General features: G+C 39.8%; 1 protein-coding gene across 4 annotated transcripts in view; it reads right to left on the bottom strand.

Annotated features, from left to right (window-relative positions):
• The window catches only part of UBP1 (upstream binding protein 1), a 52,707-nt gene that overhangs the window by 8,453 nt on the left and 27,911 nt on the right, over positions 1 to 16,343 (bottom strand). Inside the window, exons 4-14 of one of the 4 annotated variants that reach the window (XR_004425457.1) lie at positions 14,293 to 14,398; positions 13,410 to 13,516; positions 11,603 to 11,755; positions 11,395 to 11,505; positions 10,845 to 10,952; positions 6,309 to 6,412; positions 5,017 to 5,071; positions 4,661 to 4,754; positions 1,939 to 2,029; positions 1,633 to 1,765; positions 1,202 to 1,415 (exon numbers count right to left, since the gene is read on the bottom strand). Coding sequence is in view for 3 of the 4 variants with exons in the window: in XM_033132469.1 (XP_032988360.1) it covers positions 1,063 to 1,181; positions 1,939 to 2,029; positions 4,661 to 4,754; positions 5,017 to 5,071; positions 6,309 to 6,412; positions 10,845 to 10,952; positions 11,395 to 11,505; positions 11,603 to 11,755; positions 13,410 to 13,516; positions 14,293 to 14,398 (1,048 nt within the window). In the remaining variant the exon portion in view is untranslated. Of the gene's footprint in view, positions 1 to 1,062; positions 1,182 to 1,201; positions 1,766 to 1,938; positions 2,030 to 4,660; positions 4,755 to 5,016; positions 5,072 to 6,308; positions 6,413 to 10,844; positions 10,953 to 11,394; positions 11,506 to 11,602; positions 11,756 to 13,409; positions 13,517 to 14,292; positions 14,399 to 16,343 lie in introns of those variants that run through there. The other 3 variants (XM_033132469.1, XM_033132471.1, XM_033132470.1) reach the window with 3 other exon arrangements.

Raw genomic sequence — 16,343 nt, 5'->3', positions numbered from 1 at the left:
CAAAAACTCATGATTGAGGATATACCTTTCAGCATGTGACAGTTGTGACCACATGTAAATAATACAGGAAATCTTGATACCATACATGGAGAGCTCCTTTAGAATTTTTAGCCTCTAAAACTAAGACTTGGTATATTTAGTCTTAAAATTCACAATTTTTGAAGCCAAAATGACACCAAATGGAAAAGCTCACAACAGTGATGCTTCCCCTGGGATTTTATAGTAAAATTCAAACAACAAAGTACTTTTCAGAGCTCCACCCAGTATTACAGCAAATAATGCCTTTTTGAATTCCAGAACACATTTTTCTCTGAAAAGTTCTGAGTGTGTTGCACTTATTTTCTCTGAATTTGAGAAGGGGGAGAGATTACCACACACCAAGTTGACAAATGAGAAAACATGCGTTAAAAAAATGCTTGCTTTTTCCCCCAAGGACTATATTTTCGAGGAGGGGAGGGGGCCGGGAGTTTTCTCTCTGCCCTAGTCCAGCTCTCTATTATACAATTAAGGAGAACCAGCAGGAGGATGGAGCCCTCAGTACTCGGATGGATAACGATACAGTATATTCACAGGGACGCGGCCCAGACTCACTAAAGCTCAGTGCTGGCTAGATGCCTAAGACAAGTCCACACACTTAGCACCGTTACACAGATGTGTCTTTACACATGTGACATTTCATGTTTTCTCCCCCAGTCAGTAAAATGGATAAAAAGAAAAGAAAAACCCACTTGCTGTCTTGCCAAGCTGCCCCTGTTACATTCATCATTGAATCTGAGATTTTTTTAAAAAACCAGCAAAACCCCAAAGCATTCAAGCTCGTCTTTTGCTTGTTAGGTATTTCTGGCCATATAGGGCCACATGAAAAAGGAGATCCAAGTGTGGCTGAAAGAACTGAGGAAGGCTTGCTCGTGTGCTTCTCAAGGACTCGGTCCTGGTGCTCACTGCTTTCAGGACTCCTGCCTCAGCACTCGGCAGTGCTAACACGACAAGTCCTTCGAAGCCCAGTGAGGTCTGTACCGTGTCTCCCTCAGTGTCAGAAAGGGAGACGCCCTCAGTACCCACCGTAGGGTGTCCCACTGCCATTCTCGCCTCCGCTGCCTGCAGCCTGCTGCCGCCCTGGCAGCAGTGTGCTGCTGGGCTGCTCCTGGCAGACGTAGATGGTTAGGCGGGGCCTAACCGACCTGCAATCAGAAGATGCCACTCGTGAGCCGAGGAGAGAAAGCTGCCTCGCCACATGTACACATGACAACTACAGGAATCTAAGTTCTATTTCCTCATGAGAACTTTACAACGTTATTTCATTATACAAAACAATTTACTAATAAAAATATAAAAACACACACCTCACACCAACTATCACAGGTGGTCTAATCTGATGATCCAGACTCTAAACCATTGAGATGGTCTGTCAGGTGCTGGTAAATTTAAGTTTCAAGATTAAGTCAGCAATTTAAAATCAGTAAGATTTAATTTTAATGGAATTCTCACACAAGTCTAAGAATAGCAATGATAGTAAATGGATCTTAAAAGCCAGCACAATTTACAGTTCTTTCATTTTAATTTACAATTAGAAGTTGACATTTTCAGTAGTAGTCATATGACCTTGAAAACCATAGATTCTGTAGAGCTCACCTAAATGAGAAGTTTGTTTTCTTGGCAACAACCCCAGTCGTCTTCAAGAACTCAGTACTGCCCATGTGCATGTCTACCAGTCTTACAGTCTACCTCTGCCCTCATCAGTGCCTGCATCATATCTGGGCCTGCCCTGAGGGTGTACACAAAACAGTCTTCTCGTGAGCACGACGCTGCCAGTGCTGCCCAGCGCACGCAGGCACACGCCAACCTAGCGTGGAAATACATTCTGCCCAAATTCCCCACACAAACAAAGGGACAGTCTGATTTCAAGCAAAACAGTTCCTTTTAAACACAGTATTTTACCTTGACTTCAGTGAATTATAGAGCCGAATTCCATCGGCTGCACCACAAATTTGTACTAAATCTTCCTTTGTCAGTTTTAGTAAGTCGGCACCTGGAGAACAGCAAAGAGAGATTCTTCTAAGAAGTGGGAAAAGAACTAGCAGAACTGGCTGCTTTACGACATCTGTCTCCACACAGTTCAATGTTCTTCAAAAACATCACAGGTCTCCTGTGTATACACATACATGAAAAACACACACACAGCCCCTTCTCTCAGAGCCGACGAAAATGCCTGGTCTTCCATGTCCTGTATCAAGATGAAGCTAAAAAGCCCAAGGGCTGGTAAATGAGATCACCGAGCAGGGCCTACAGCGTTGTCTGTTCTAATGGAGGGTTTCACCATCTGCAATATTTTTGCTGTGCTGTGGCTATGTGAATAAATAGGATACTGACCCCCGATAATTACCTTGAGATCACCCAGACTAATCTTTTACTTTGTAGAAAGAGGAAACAGAAGTCCCGAGTTTTGGGGATTTGCCCAAAGTCGTATGAGTTGGTAGGAGAGCTAAACAGACCTCTTTTCCACAACGTGCAATGTAAAGTCAAACATCCTGTGTAATATAACTGTCAGAGCAGCTAGCTTTAACACAAAAGCACAGCAGAGAATTGCATATTATACCTTAAGATTTCCCCCGTAAATACTTGGTAAGTGTAAATGACATGTTATCTAGGATTTACTGTAAAATACAACAGAAAAGCGGGGGAGGGAGTGGTAGAGAGGAAGACTGACCAAAGGCTGGTCATTTCTGAAGCTGGGGATGGTTACATGGGCGTTCATCATACTCCTCTCGACTTTTTATGTTTGAATGAGTCCATAATCTTTTGTTTTACCCTCTTGTCAACACTCAAGATGTAGTTTATTGTGAAAACTGAGATGCCCCCTGAGATTCAGGCATGACTTCCATATGATAACAATCTAAAAAAGTAACAAGATAATGGGGTTACTTTTCTATTTTTGAGGGCTTGAATGTGAAAGCTTAATAGCTTTTGTAGTTTGTAAAAGAAAGACCAGAGACGCACACTGCCCGCCCATGAGGCACGAGCAGTTAGACGATGACAGGCTGTCATCGCTCTACAGGTGTGGGCTCCATGCCTCTGGAAACAGGGCTCATGGGTGACCAGAGACTTGCGTGTGCACATCCTTGAGCCCTCCACAGACCCGGGCAGATATTCTGTGCACAGCCCTTTCCGAAATGCGGATGTCCAACAGGCTCAGGGCACAAAGCTGCACTCTCATCCTCTCCATTCTACTCTTGGGAAGCCATAGGATAAAGGCAAGAAGCCAAGTCATGTGATCACTGGGCACAGTGAAAAGCCCTTAAAAATCTCTAGATGGAAACATGTATCCATCTAATGTAAGAGGCATAACCTCAGTTCCAACAGTCAGAGCTTTTTGTATGCATTTAGATTCTTCATCTGCCTTCCTTATGAGGGTTCAAAATGTGTTCCCCCCACCAACACACTGAAATTTTTAAATTTCCAGTTTTTCACAGATAAGAGGTTTTATTTAATCATATAGAAGTGGCTGGGAGCACATGACTTTCATCCAGTACTTTAATTTTAAAGAGACAAAGCCACATGGGGAATGACTAATCATCGCACAAGCACAGCAATAAATGGCTGACATAATAGGCAACTATGTTGTTTCTGAAATCAAGCTTTCCTCTAGGCCGGGTATGTGCACACATACGTTCTGTCCTCTGAAAAGGCTGAAGCTGCATTTTTATGCCCCCACAGCCCTGTGGCAAAGGACAGCTGACTGCCACTTTGCTGTGGGCCAGCATTTCTCAGGACGTGTTTGGACAGGACATGTTAGTAAGTGTTCCGTAGGAAAAGGGTCTCAGGGCCAAATACGTTTGGGAAATGCTGCCCCTAGCCCACATGGAATATCTATTACTGTTCCTCTAAACAGGTTTCCTATTGCACCACCTGGAGAAACACTGCTTAGTCCCTTTTAAAATTCCATCTAAATACTCTCTTGGCTTACTATGTAAGAAAAAACTTACACTTAAGTATTATAAAAACCATACCCAAGTACATTCATAGGTCACATACTGTATGATTCCATTTATATAACGTTCTTGAAATGACAAAATCAGAGAGAGAGAGAACAGATTAATGGTTGCCAGGGATTAGGGATGGTGGCTGGGGGGTAGGGAAATTGTGGTTGCACGAGAGAAATCCTTGTGGTGATGGTGTAATTCTGTATCTTAACTTCGATGGTGGTTATACGGATCTATATATGTGATAAAATGACACAGACTATATTCATTGCACCAATGTCAATTTCGTGATTTTGATACTGTAATATAATTATGTGAGCGAAGGGGACCCTGGAACTTCTCTGTACTATCTTTGCAACAAACTGTAAAACAAAAATCATTTCAAAATAAAGTTAATAAAATGAAAAAATTGCATAGCACTATTTATATCTATACAATGAGGGCACACAGAACGGTAGATTGTACCGTGTTTCCTGATTTTGATAGTGTACAATAGGTATGCAAGATGTTAGCCCTGGGGGAAACTGGTTGATATGTACATACGACTTCCCTGTACATGTCTTGACAACTTCTTATGAATCTATAATTACTTCAAAATTTAAAAAATTAAGGTTAATGAAAGTAGAGACAAACAAGCAAACAAAACATGTGCGTGTACACACACACACACACAAACATACCTGAAAAATTGGAAAACAGTCTTGTGTAGGAAGAGAATCTGTTTTTGAGCAGCCACTGTTGTGTTTCCTGGGTCGTGGCTGAAGGCTGAAGTTGCTGTTTACAAAGAAAATGAACATAAATAGAAGAAGCCATTCAACCTTACAAAAAAAAAAAAAACACCCCAAGTCACTGGCATGTTATAAAGAACAACACTGAAACAAAACACAGAAATCCTCCAAGTTTGAAGTAAAACAACACCCAAAAAGAGCACAGGTCTGACTACTCAGAGACCCAAACAATGACTCACGTCCCCATCAGAGCCTGAAAAATGCAGGATCCTGAAAGCATCTGGCAGTTTTAGGAACAAGATACTTACTTCACTAGAGGCCTGTGGAACTCCATCTCCCTGATGATTTGGGGAAGAAGAATTACTAGGAAGAAGGGAGAAAAGAAAGATTTTATGTATATTTATTTTAAAATCACGACATGAAAGGCTATTTCGGTAAATTTAAAATAATACTGTGACAGCAATGTAAAGCTGCAGTGAGAATGCTGGCACCAGTGGTCAGGGAGTGAGTATGACAATGAGATTAAGACTCAACACTGTTTCTTAATTTGTGCCTCTTTTTCCCTCCATCTGTTCTAGTAACAAATTCCAGTTTTATGAAACAAAAAGGCTCCAATTATCTCTAGGGTGACAGGAAAATGAAGGACACTCATTCATTTTAGTTAGGGAAAAAACATGAGAAATCAAGAAAGATAAAACAATCGAAAATAGCTGCATAAAACCCCTAAGAAAAAAATGAGCTATAAGAAATGGTACAGTAATTCTAAGACAAAATCGAAAATGACCTCTTTAATACATTTATCCATGATTAAACAGGGTGAAATTCAAGAGAACAAAAGAAACTAGTAGCACTGTGCTTCTGTTTCTAAGGCAAAATGAAGATGAAAAACAACAGGAGGGATGGGGCCACATCCCTGGTCCTAGGCTTCCAGTCTGACTTACTTGGCACTAGTTCTTCCAGCAAAGCTTCCGCCCCCAAAATGGCAAGCCCCCTGTGGACCCCTGCTGCATCTTCAGGGTGCCCGACATGCAGTTCCTGCTCCCACATGGAGCTCACTAGACTATCAGTGGCACATCAAGGCCAGATAACAGAATAAACAAAGTTGATCATTCCTATTTCTAAAACCACAGTAAGTCCTTAGAAACTGAAAGCTCTTCCTTTAAGATGAAAGACTTACTTAAAAAAAAAATAGTGTATCTACTGGGAGGAAGAAGAAACAGAGCAGAAAATAACCCTTGTTTGATATGGTGAACATTAAGGACAAATGTACTTTATAATAAATGCAATCTTAATACACTCAAGTCACAGTTTCACCTCAGTAACTCACTGTCCATGAACCCCATTAATGTTCTTTTTATCTCACAAAGAACAGATCTTGAAAATGCCCCCTTTTCTACAATTTCATAGTTCCGAAGATGTCTGGTATAAGAGACTAGGAGCAAACAGGTGAAGCAAAGATGATTTTCTTCTGAAACTGAGGAGGCTACTTCGCATTGCTACATACTTCAGATATAGAGGACGCTGTAAACTGACAGAAAGGGAGATACAGGAGTCATGAGCTTCCGTCAGCTACAGGCACACACTTTCACAGACCACATACCTGTCTGGGACACTGCAGGTGCTCTGCTGTGGGGAGGTGAAAGTGGGCGCTGTGGAAGGACTGTTATTCACATAGGCTGTGGGGCTATCGGGCCATGGAGAACACTAAGGACAGAAACAAAAATAAATTAATGATATGCTTTGAAAGGATGTGGAAGAAATAATTTTGGATTTCACTTTCTAGTCTGGCCAAAGGCAGGATTATAAAACACAAGACACCTGACAGTCATCAAGCAACTTCATAGAAACATCAAATTTACTTCTGTGTGGCAAGGAAAAATTTTCCTGCTGTGTGCATCTAGACACTGATTAATCTTACAGAAGACCTGAAGTGATGATAGCAGCAAAATTTATAAAGGCATTTTAAATGTATACTTATGTACAATATGCTTTCAAGAACTTTTACCTCCCTCTTTATCATTTCTCGAATAAGTGCCTATCAAGGTTTAAGAACAGCAGAGGCAAGAAAGGATTCAAAGCAACATCTGCATCACATGACACTGGGACAGCGGCTCTGTCCTACCTAGCGCTCCTTTTGCCCTCACCAGAATACATCTGCTTTCCTTGATTTCTCTAAGATTAATAATCCCCAAGTAAGACGAGACAGGCCCAACACTGAAATACATCACCTATGTACGAGGGTGGTACTGCCTATATCTATCTACTTATCTACATATTCTGGAACTTATCTACATATTCTGGAATGGGCATGGTGAAAAATATTTTTCTGACCAAAGAATAGATCAAGGATAAAAGATATAAAGGCACACTGACTGTTACAATTAGGAGAAGTGAAATAAGCCAAAGTCAAAAGCATGCTGAGCAGGCCAGAGTGGTGTCAAGTGGACATCTTCAAACCTGAGCTGTGGAGGGATCCATTTCACCGCATCGGCATTATTCCTAAGACTAATGTGCCTGACAATGCCCTTGGTTTCAAGGGTCCCCTTTCATAATCACTTTTTTACCATCTTACACAAAAATCAAAAGGACTTTTAAGACCTGGCTGAAAGAAAAATAAACATATCTAAATCAAGTTTCTCTTATCTATAAAAAATATCTAAAATTTAAATTCAAGCCTGTCTCATTATTCAAGATGCATTTCCAAAAACATTTCTACTTTTATGTTTATAATAATTTATCAAATTTGTATAATTGGTTGTTTTAATAAATTGGTACTAATAAAAAATTTTAAATTTCTAAACTGAGAGCCTTATGGTCAAAGGAAATTTTAAAAATTAAATTTCTATTTATGTAAGTTTGTTGTAAGAATTAAGGTGATCATTAAAAGATTTTTAGGCATAAAAGCATGTAATATTAGGGTAAAATTATTTAAGAAGAATGGAAGAGAAAACAAGATCAAGAACGAAGAGCAGAGTAAAAATCTGAACTTAACTAAAGAGCTCAATCATGAACTTTATAAAAACGGTGGGTGTCAAATGGCTATGGTAGAGTCCACAGAATACACTTCAAAAAGCAACATAAGAGTTTTATTTTAAATTGTAAATGGAAATATTCACTCTGCCAGAAATTGTCTCCTGTACGACTATTTAAATTTATGATGAAAACTTTCAGATGTCAACCTAAAAATGTGCAAGGGATATATTCTTTTTTAAAAATCCTTTTGAGTGTAGAAATGTCAAGACTACTAGTAGGAAAGAGCTAAGAGACTGTCAAACACTCTGAGGGCAGAAACCAAGTCTCTCCAATGATTACAGGAGCTTAAAGCCCATCAGAAGCACGGATACAGGGAAAATAAAGTAAAACAGAAATCCTGAACCTTAATATTCTTTACAAGTACCCATTACGTATCCCCTCAAAAACAGGGAAAATGACTACAGACTTACTGTTTCAACTACTACCAACTTTCAAAAAAGAAATTTGGCTAGACAGCACTGCTAAACTTATTGCATGGCGTACCAATTTCACTAAATTTTACACAATGATGCCCATTCATTTTACAACTAGGGCTGTTGTTTTACTTCATCTTACAAAATAGTACCTCCTCAGTTATACACTTCGAGGAACCCAAGACCCTGTGAGCCAACTGGCAGATTGAATAACATATGGGTGTCACACGCTCATGGTCATCTCTGCTACCTGGAAGATTTTCCTGCTACACCATCCTCCCCAAATAAAAAATACTACCAAGCAGCATAACATGCACATCTAAGTAACATACACCTTTTAATATCAAGCCCCGCCAGGTTTGCTTTGGTAATTACTATCCACTGTCTACTGAGGAAATGAAGTTTCAAGTTAGTATGGCAGAACAGTACGATAGAGAAACATACCTATTTTATTTTTACACATCTAGACGCTTTTAGCAGTAGAGAAGTAGGGCTGTTAATAGTTGACATCTACAACTTGCCCAGTAAATATGAGACTTGATTCACTGGACACTAGAAAACTAGTGTTCAATGAAAACTGGTCCTATTGGGGGGCCTCTACTTTTAGAAAAGAATGGATTCCAAGTTCTTAAATGGTCAGGCTGAATGAAACACCAAGACCTGCCTGCCTGTGTTTTATAGGTTTCTCTGGCAATATTAACCCAGGAGGGTAAAGGCTTATCAAGGAATAGTTTCATAATGCTGCTTCTACCTTGTCATTCTTCCCTGTCTTTCAAAGAAAGCACTGGTGCAGCAGTGCCTGTGTTCCTAAAGACACTTTGTCATCCATCATGGCCCCCGTGCTACCTGGTCTGGACTCCTAGTCACTGTTTTTGTACACTGTGAACAAAGTCCCTCCTCAGGAAGATGAGAAAATGATGACCTATCTTAGACTGTAGGAGTTGGCGACCCTGCTTTGAGCCAATAAAGGACAGTTCAGAGGCAAAGAAAGACCAATAGACACACTAAGGGTCTTGGTGCATAGCAGCTCTCAGGAGCCAGTAACAGTGCCTCTATTCAACGTGGGACCATTTCACACGGCATCTTCTAACTGACACGTAAGTCTGGGCATCCTGCTGTACTGAAAGCCAACTGTAACTACCCAAGAAATGTACGCCTTCCCTTGCAGGCACTTGAAGTATATGAAATGCTGCAAACTCTCTTTTTGAGGGGATTAATCTGTACCTTGCTTTTTTTCAACAGGTTTCCAAAAGGAGCTCTAACCACCCTTAGAAGTATCTCAAACAAACCAAATGCAGCCCAAGGGGAGCAAGCCACGCGCATCAGGAAGATGTGAAATCCCAGGCCAATGAACTGCTGACGTTTTGCATACTTTAGACTTGAGTTAAGAATCATTAATAATTTACCAATAATTCATCCAGCTTCAGATTAGCTCTGAGTTCCAACAGAGTTCTTTAATTTATGAATTATTAGAACCCCTTCCTTTTAATCAGTTAAATAGTTTTTAATAAGGGGGGAAAGTTATTTGAGTCACCAAGTTTTCACCAAAGACATTTACTAAGAGCCTCTTGTGAGTTTTCGGCTGGGAAACCAGAAGAGGATACACACAAAATCGGAGGGGCGGGCGTTTGGGGAAGGAGTATACAGTTGTTGCATACAACTTTTGATTTGCATCTAAAAAGCCCAGTTAAAGAAAATGCAACATGTGGGCTCCCCATCCATTCAGATGAGTACATTTTCAGTTTTATTACATAGAGAAGCATTTAAAATATTTTCACTCATAGGCTACAGATAATTACAGACACATGTTTAAGAGCGAAAATTCCATTTCTGGCACCTTCATAGTACAAAGAGTGCAATGATGAATAGAGCAGCCATTACAGAGATGATGACATACATAAAAAGTTATTTAATGCTCTATGTTTACATTTACTGTGGGTATATAGCTGATCTGGCCTGTTAGATGAAGAGTTGTGTCATAAAGATCTGCTATACTTAAGCTGACAAAGCTCATAATCAACCCAAAATCCCGGGCCTGTGTAGCAAGGTGCACTATTTTGGCCTGAAGCATAAAGTCACAATGCAGGTGCCAGGAGGAAACACTAATGCAGTCAAAGTTTTTTTTTCCTATCAGTGCTGCCAAACAGGCTTTTAAAAGCACAGACAGACACACATTTTTATACTACATGCAGGGAAATGTGACACAAAGTATTGCATATATTAATGTCAAGCTTACTGCCATCATTTCTCTAAATATCCATGAAATTTTCTTATCAGTTATACACATGAGGAAGCAAAACCTTTTTTAATTACACAAAAATTATAACTATTTTACTAAAGAAAGTATTTTCAATTAATTTCCATGAACTTGGAAGAGGTGTGTGTGCAAAGGAGAGAGGGAGGGAGGGAGGGAAGGAAGGAGAGAGGGAGGGAGGGAGGGAACACATTTCTGAGTGTTGTTTTCCCTCCAAAACCACCCAATATGGTCAACTTTGTTTTAAAGTGTTAGATTTAGGAAATTTTCCTCAGTGAGGAACAAACAGAAAGCAGGAAGTCTAAACAAAAGCAGATTAAATCAAGACAAGGACATCAAAAACAAATTTGGCTTTACTTTTTGGTGGAAGTAGGTCCTATATCTAACACTGCACAAGGTTTCTTGCACAATGAAAAGAGAAGCAGAAGTCCCTTACACTGCCTCGCTTTGCCAGAGAATCACCGTAGTCTGCTGGCAAAGTCCGCTTGCTGGACTTTTTCTGCTCATGTTCAACTGCATCTTCAATTATAGGCTCAAGCCTCATCTGGACAAACACCAAAGATTGGGATCAATGTCTTTTCATTATACAAAGAAAGATCTAATACCCTGTTTTATGTTTCTGCTGTCCAATTAAACAACTGCATGACTAGCAGGATTCAAAGTTAAAGAAAATGCAAAACCCCAGCAGTGACAAAAATCAAACATTCTAGGCCCCGACTTAATCTCTTGCCAACTTGAAGGTTTTTAAGGTCTGTTTCTGAGACCTGACTGGGATTTCAGCATCTTCATTCAAGATCCCACCCAGGAAACTAACCCATTAAAATCCCAAAATTGAAATATTTCCCCCACAAATTTCACAAAGAACCTATGTCAACCTACCACCCAATCTTCCCCAACCCCTTTGTAAGCGAAACTCATCCTTAGAAATAGTGCCACTATGCAAACCTCTATTTCTCTTCAGACACCAAAATGCTGCTCTGCATTACCTCCGTGAGGATTGTGGTATCATAGGATGGCTGATACTTTTCTTTTTCATGAGCAGTTCTCTTCTCCATCTTCTCTCGGTCAGTTTTTTGTTTCCGGTCTGCACCTTTAGGCTAAAAAAACAAAGTAGATTATTTCATCCATCAGGCTACAAACAACTTTACAAGCAAAACTGGGCCTTATTTACTGACAGCCTGGTTTCCATCTTACCTTAAAAACCTTGATTTGGCAGCTAGCTGAGTGTAGATGATCTGTGTATTCTCCATTTTCATTCTGCTTAAAGGTGTCAACCTGGATCCTAAAAGGCACTCCCTTTTCACCCCCGTGCTTCCGTGGAGTAAATTCTGTGCTGATGCAGTGTACCTAAAAAAACAATCAGAAATGGATTCAAAGTACCGTCCAATGATCTTGTTCCCTCTGGGATGTCCTGCCACCTCTATAAATTCAAGGTCCCTTAAAAGGAACTACCATATATTAGCCAGATACCTGTCATGAACTCTGTTTTTAATATGGATTTCCTTTCACAAATCCAACCGAGACTTTCTGAACTTTTGGGGAATGAGCTCTTTTTTCCCAATCCAGTGCTTTTCCTCTAAGGCAGGACTTGCTCTTATCTTGGGAACAGCAGCACAGTAGCTTCCTATGTACTTCCCCTTCCCTCCACTTGGACTGTAGCCTGCTCTCAGACCCAGGGGCCTAAGCTTGGCATGTGGCCCTCTCCGCAGCAACCCTCACCTCACCATTCAGAGATCCCATTGTTTGCCCTTTACTGCCATTACCCCACTCTACCCAGGCAACCATCTCACTGCTTTCCCCACCTACACTGACTTGGGGTACTTTGCCTGGGGAACTCGCACAGTCCAGAAAGCTCACTACTTGTCTGACCTGTATCCTTCTGAACTTCTGAACTCTTCTGTCAACCCTTCAGAGTTCACTGAGGGCCATGTTCACTTCCACCATGCTGCCCCCCACCTCTGCACCCCCCGGCAGCTCTAGGGTGCCTGACAGGGTGACTAACGAAGACTCTGGTAATTTCTGACTGCTACACACCCCGTCTTCTAGTAACTAAAAGTTAAAACTGATGTCTGCAGTATAACTGCACAGCCTGAGACTTAAGGCCAGCTCTTACATCACTTTCATTTACTACATAACTAGTTACCCTGTTAGACAAATAGTATGAGAAAATATTATGACAAATAGTATGAGAAAATATTCAACTAATATGAACCATGTCCCTAGTGACTATTAATTGATGGGAGATAATATATATATATGGCAGACCATAAAAATTTAAAAGGATCCTTTACCCTTTATACAAACCATAGCTTTCTTAAGCTGGTCAGTAATTAAGCAGTTTGCCTTTTCTCCGTAAGAGTACCTACTCAGTAGTTCCAATTCTACCACTTACAAATTTGAATATCCTGGGTATTAGAATGACTGCTGATTTTATTTGATGTATTTATGCTTTTAAAAAAACTCATCTTGTAGAGGTACAAACTGAGCATTTATGGGTGAAATGAAATGCCTGAGGGTTGTTTTACAGTATTCAACAATAAAAAGGGAATGCTACTAATAACTGTTGAAGCCAGGTAATGAGTACACATAAGATTTATTATTATTATTCTCTTATTTTAGTGGATGTTTGAAAATGTCAGTATCAGAATGTTTTAAAATAATGGTGGAGAATCTTGAAACAGTATACTTTTTTTCAATCATAGCCTTTTAAATGGCAGCTTTTGTTCAAGAGAAATGCATCTTATGAAAAATGGAAGTTTTGATTATTGTTACCACCAGTGGTAAAAGTAACATTCGAATGTTTTTCATATCAGATTGTCTTTCTATATATTAGGGACTTAGTAGATTAACTGCAATTTAACTATATTTTTAAAAAGACATTACAAGATAGTTTACAAATAAAATTTAAAAGAAAATGATTTCATGTGTCAAGAATTCAATCTCATCCATGGCCTTCTAAATGGCTAGTATACTTCTAATAATGTAAAATAAAAATCCAAACCTGAATGAAAGCAGATGTGCGTTTTGCAGGGTCCCATAGAAATTCAACTGCATTTAACTGGCTTGGATTTGTCCGTGTGTCAATTATTCCCACAGACATTGGAATATCTGCATTTTAAAAAGAAGTTACACAGAAACTCACCCACTGTGAATAACTTAAAAGCTTACAACTTATTATAATTATGTTCTAATGAAAATATTGTTACCTCCACACTGAACTTTTTTGTTCAATGTTCTCCATGGTCAAACACTTCAACATCAAAACCCACCCAATGAGTATCATACTTTCTCCCACCATGGTTTCTATTTCATCTTATTCAGAATATGAAGGATGATGCCAATTGAGAATTTAATAAATAAATGGCTTCAAACTCATAAAATTCCTTGCTCAGGGTCTTTTAGCACCAAAAATACTACAGTTGGTCCTCGGACACCATGGGTGTGAACTGTGAGGATACCCTTATATGCAGATGCTTTTCAATAAATACTGTAAATGTATTTTGTCTTCCTTTTGATTTTATTAATAACATTTCCTTTTCTCTAGCTTACTTTATTGTAAGAATACAGTATATAACACATATAACATACAAAATCTGTTAATCGACTATTTATGGTATCAGTAAAGCTTCCGGTCAACAGCAGACTATTAAGTAGTTAAGTTTTGGGAGAGTCAAACTATATGCAAACTGTTCATTTCGCGGGGAGTTGGCACCGCTAATTCCAGTATTGTTAAAGAGTCAACATGTTTAACTATAAAACAACTTAAGGCACACAGGATCCGCTCACACCAAAGCTCTCTCGACATAATTACACGTGGTGCCAATACGGGTGCAGCTGAACTGCTTTCCTATCTCTCTCCATGGTCTTCTGATGGTCACTTGTACCTAAATCTAGAAGTCTGTCTCCTGGGCGATTCCACTTCCAACCTTCAAGTTGCTGATGCTCTGTGTACTGTAGCCGTCTGTCATGGAATACAACTCTTATGATACTCTACGGAAGAAGTGGAGAAAATGAATCCTTTTAAACTAGTCCAGCTAAAATGCAGAAGCTTTTTGACTTCTTATGCATTCCTATAATAAAAGGGCATACAAAAACAAATTCTGCTTTAAACATTTAATAAGTTAACTGTGTTGCTCTTGTGTACCTGGATTATGGGTCAAGAATTGTAACTCAAAGAATTATTTGGTACACAGAATTCTAAAAACAAAAAGCCCAAATAAAATGGTTAATTAGGTATACTTTTTATTTCAAAATTTGATATTGCAATTCAAAATTAAGGTACATGCCCATAAAATTCATGAACAAGACTTACATTTCTATGAAGAAAACATCAGATGCACACAGGAATTGCTAAAATGAAAAGGTGGTATAAACGGAGACAGAGAAACCCAGGCATAATGGTAAAATTGTTAATGTAAAATAACAGTTAATAATTGAATTTCTTTAAAAAGACCATCAAGGGTGTGTGTGTGGAGATCTGCATCCCTGCCAAAAAAGAATCTCTATGCAAAATTCACTCTCGACTATTTAACCTTAACGTGATCTGAGGTAGTTAAGTACGAAAAAAACCCCACCAAGGTAAGCTTTATTTATCCAAACACTCAAGTACCTAAGGGAAGGCTTTAACTCAATTCCACAAACTCCAGGCCAAGTCTCTGTTCTCTACTGATCACCACTGCTTCAACTCCTACAGGTCTGGGGTGCCAGCTACTGTTTCATTCCAGGAACAGGATTAATGGGTCATCAAAATGCATTCAGATACCAGATTTGTACTAATTTCTGTTTCTGACATATTTACAAATAATCGTTTCTTAGACTATGATGCAATAAGATAATCACATTTCTGGTAGACTCTCTGGTTTGAATAGGAAATAATTTGTTAGTAATACACATAACTATTACTTTGGTACCCCTCTCCCTTCCCCCCGTAATGTCCAAAATGTAGCTGCTAAACATTTTGAAGGGAACCATTTAAAAGTTGCAATATTTTAATTTGAAATAGTTAAAAAAGCAAGTCAGTGGCTAGGATGGATGTGGGAGAAGTCTAGAAAGGCTTGGTTGCCACTCTGAACCATGTCCATCTTCTGTACCTGTACCCATGTCTGCCAGGTCTGCCCAGGAAGTCTACCTGTACTGGCTTCACATCACCTGCTGGCAGCAAAGCCCTCACAGTGACAGTGCATGGGCTGGTGGTGGCATAGGTTCACAAATGCCAGCAGGCTGATCTCTCAGAAGTAAGTACAGCACAGCAAATGGCATGATTTTGATTATTCCATATTGAGTAAGAACCAGAGATGAGAACCGAGAATATCGGTATTAGTTTGAGACTACAGGTATTAGATTTAACAGATTTACTAAACACTGTTCTAGAAGATCAGACTAAGATATACAGTAAAAAAAATATGAAAGGGGGCCGGCCCGGTGGCTCAGGCGGTTAGAGCTCCATGCTCCTAACTCCGAAGGCTGCCGGTTCGATTCCCACATGGGCCAGTGGGCTCTCAACCACAAGGTTGCCAGTTTAATTCCTCGAGTCCCGCAAGAGATGGTGGGCAGCGCCCCCTGCAACTAAGATTGAACACAGCACCTTGAGCTGAGCTGCCTCCTGGATGGCTCAGTTCAGTTGGTTGGAGCGCGGCCTCTCAACCACAATGTTGCCGGTTCGACTCCCACGAGGTATGGTGGGCTGTGCCCCCTGCAACTAGAAAACGCAACTGGACCTGGAGCTGAGCTGCGCCCTCCACAACTAAGATTGAAAGGACAACAACTTGAGTTGGAAAAAAAGTGCTGGAAGTACACACTGTTCCCCAATAAAGTCCTGTTCCCCTTCCCCAATTAAAAAAAAAAAATATGAAAGGAGGACCATCGTTAAGAAATTGCAAGATATAAAAGAAAACTTCTTCAATGAAAATGGAAGGGGAAAAGTCGTGATCTGGAA

The sequence above is a fragment of the Rhinolophus ferrumequinum genome, chromosome 17, assembly GCF_004115265.2.
Source record: "Rhinolophus ferrumequinum isolate MPI-CBG mRhiFer1 chromosome 17, mRhiFer1_v1.p, whole genome shotgun sequence".
Lineage (NCBI taxonomy): Eukaryota > Metazoa > Chordata > Mammalia > Chiroptera > Rhinolophidae > Rhinolophus > Rhinolophus ferrumequinum.
Note: the sequence above shows the minus strand (reverse complement) of the source record. Positions and strands in the feature narration are given on the sequence as shown.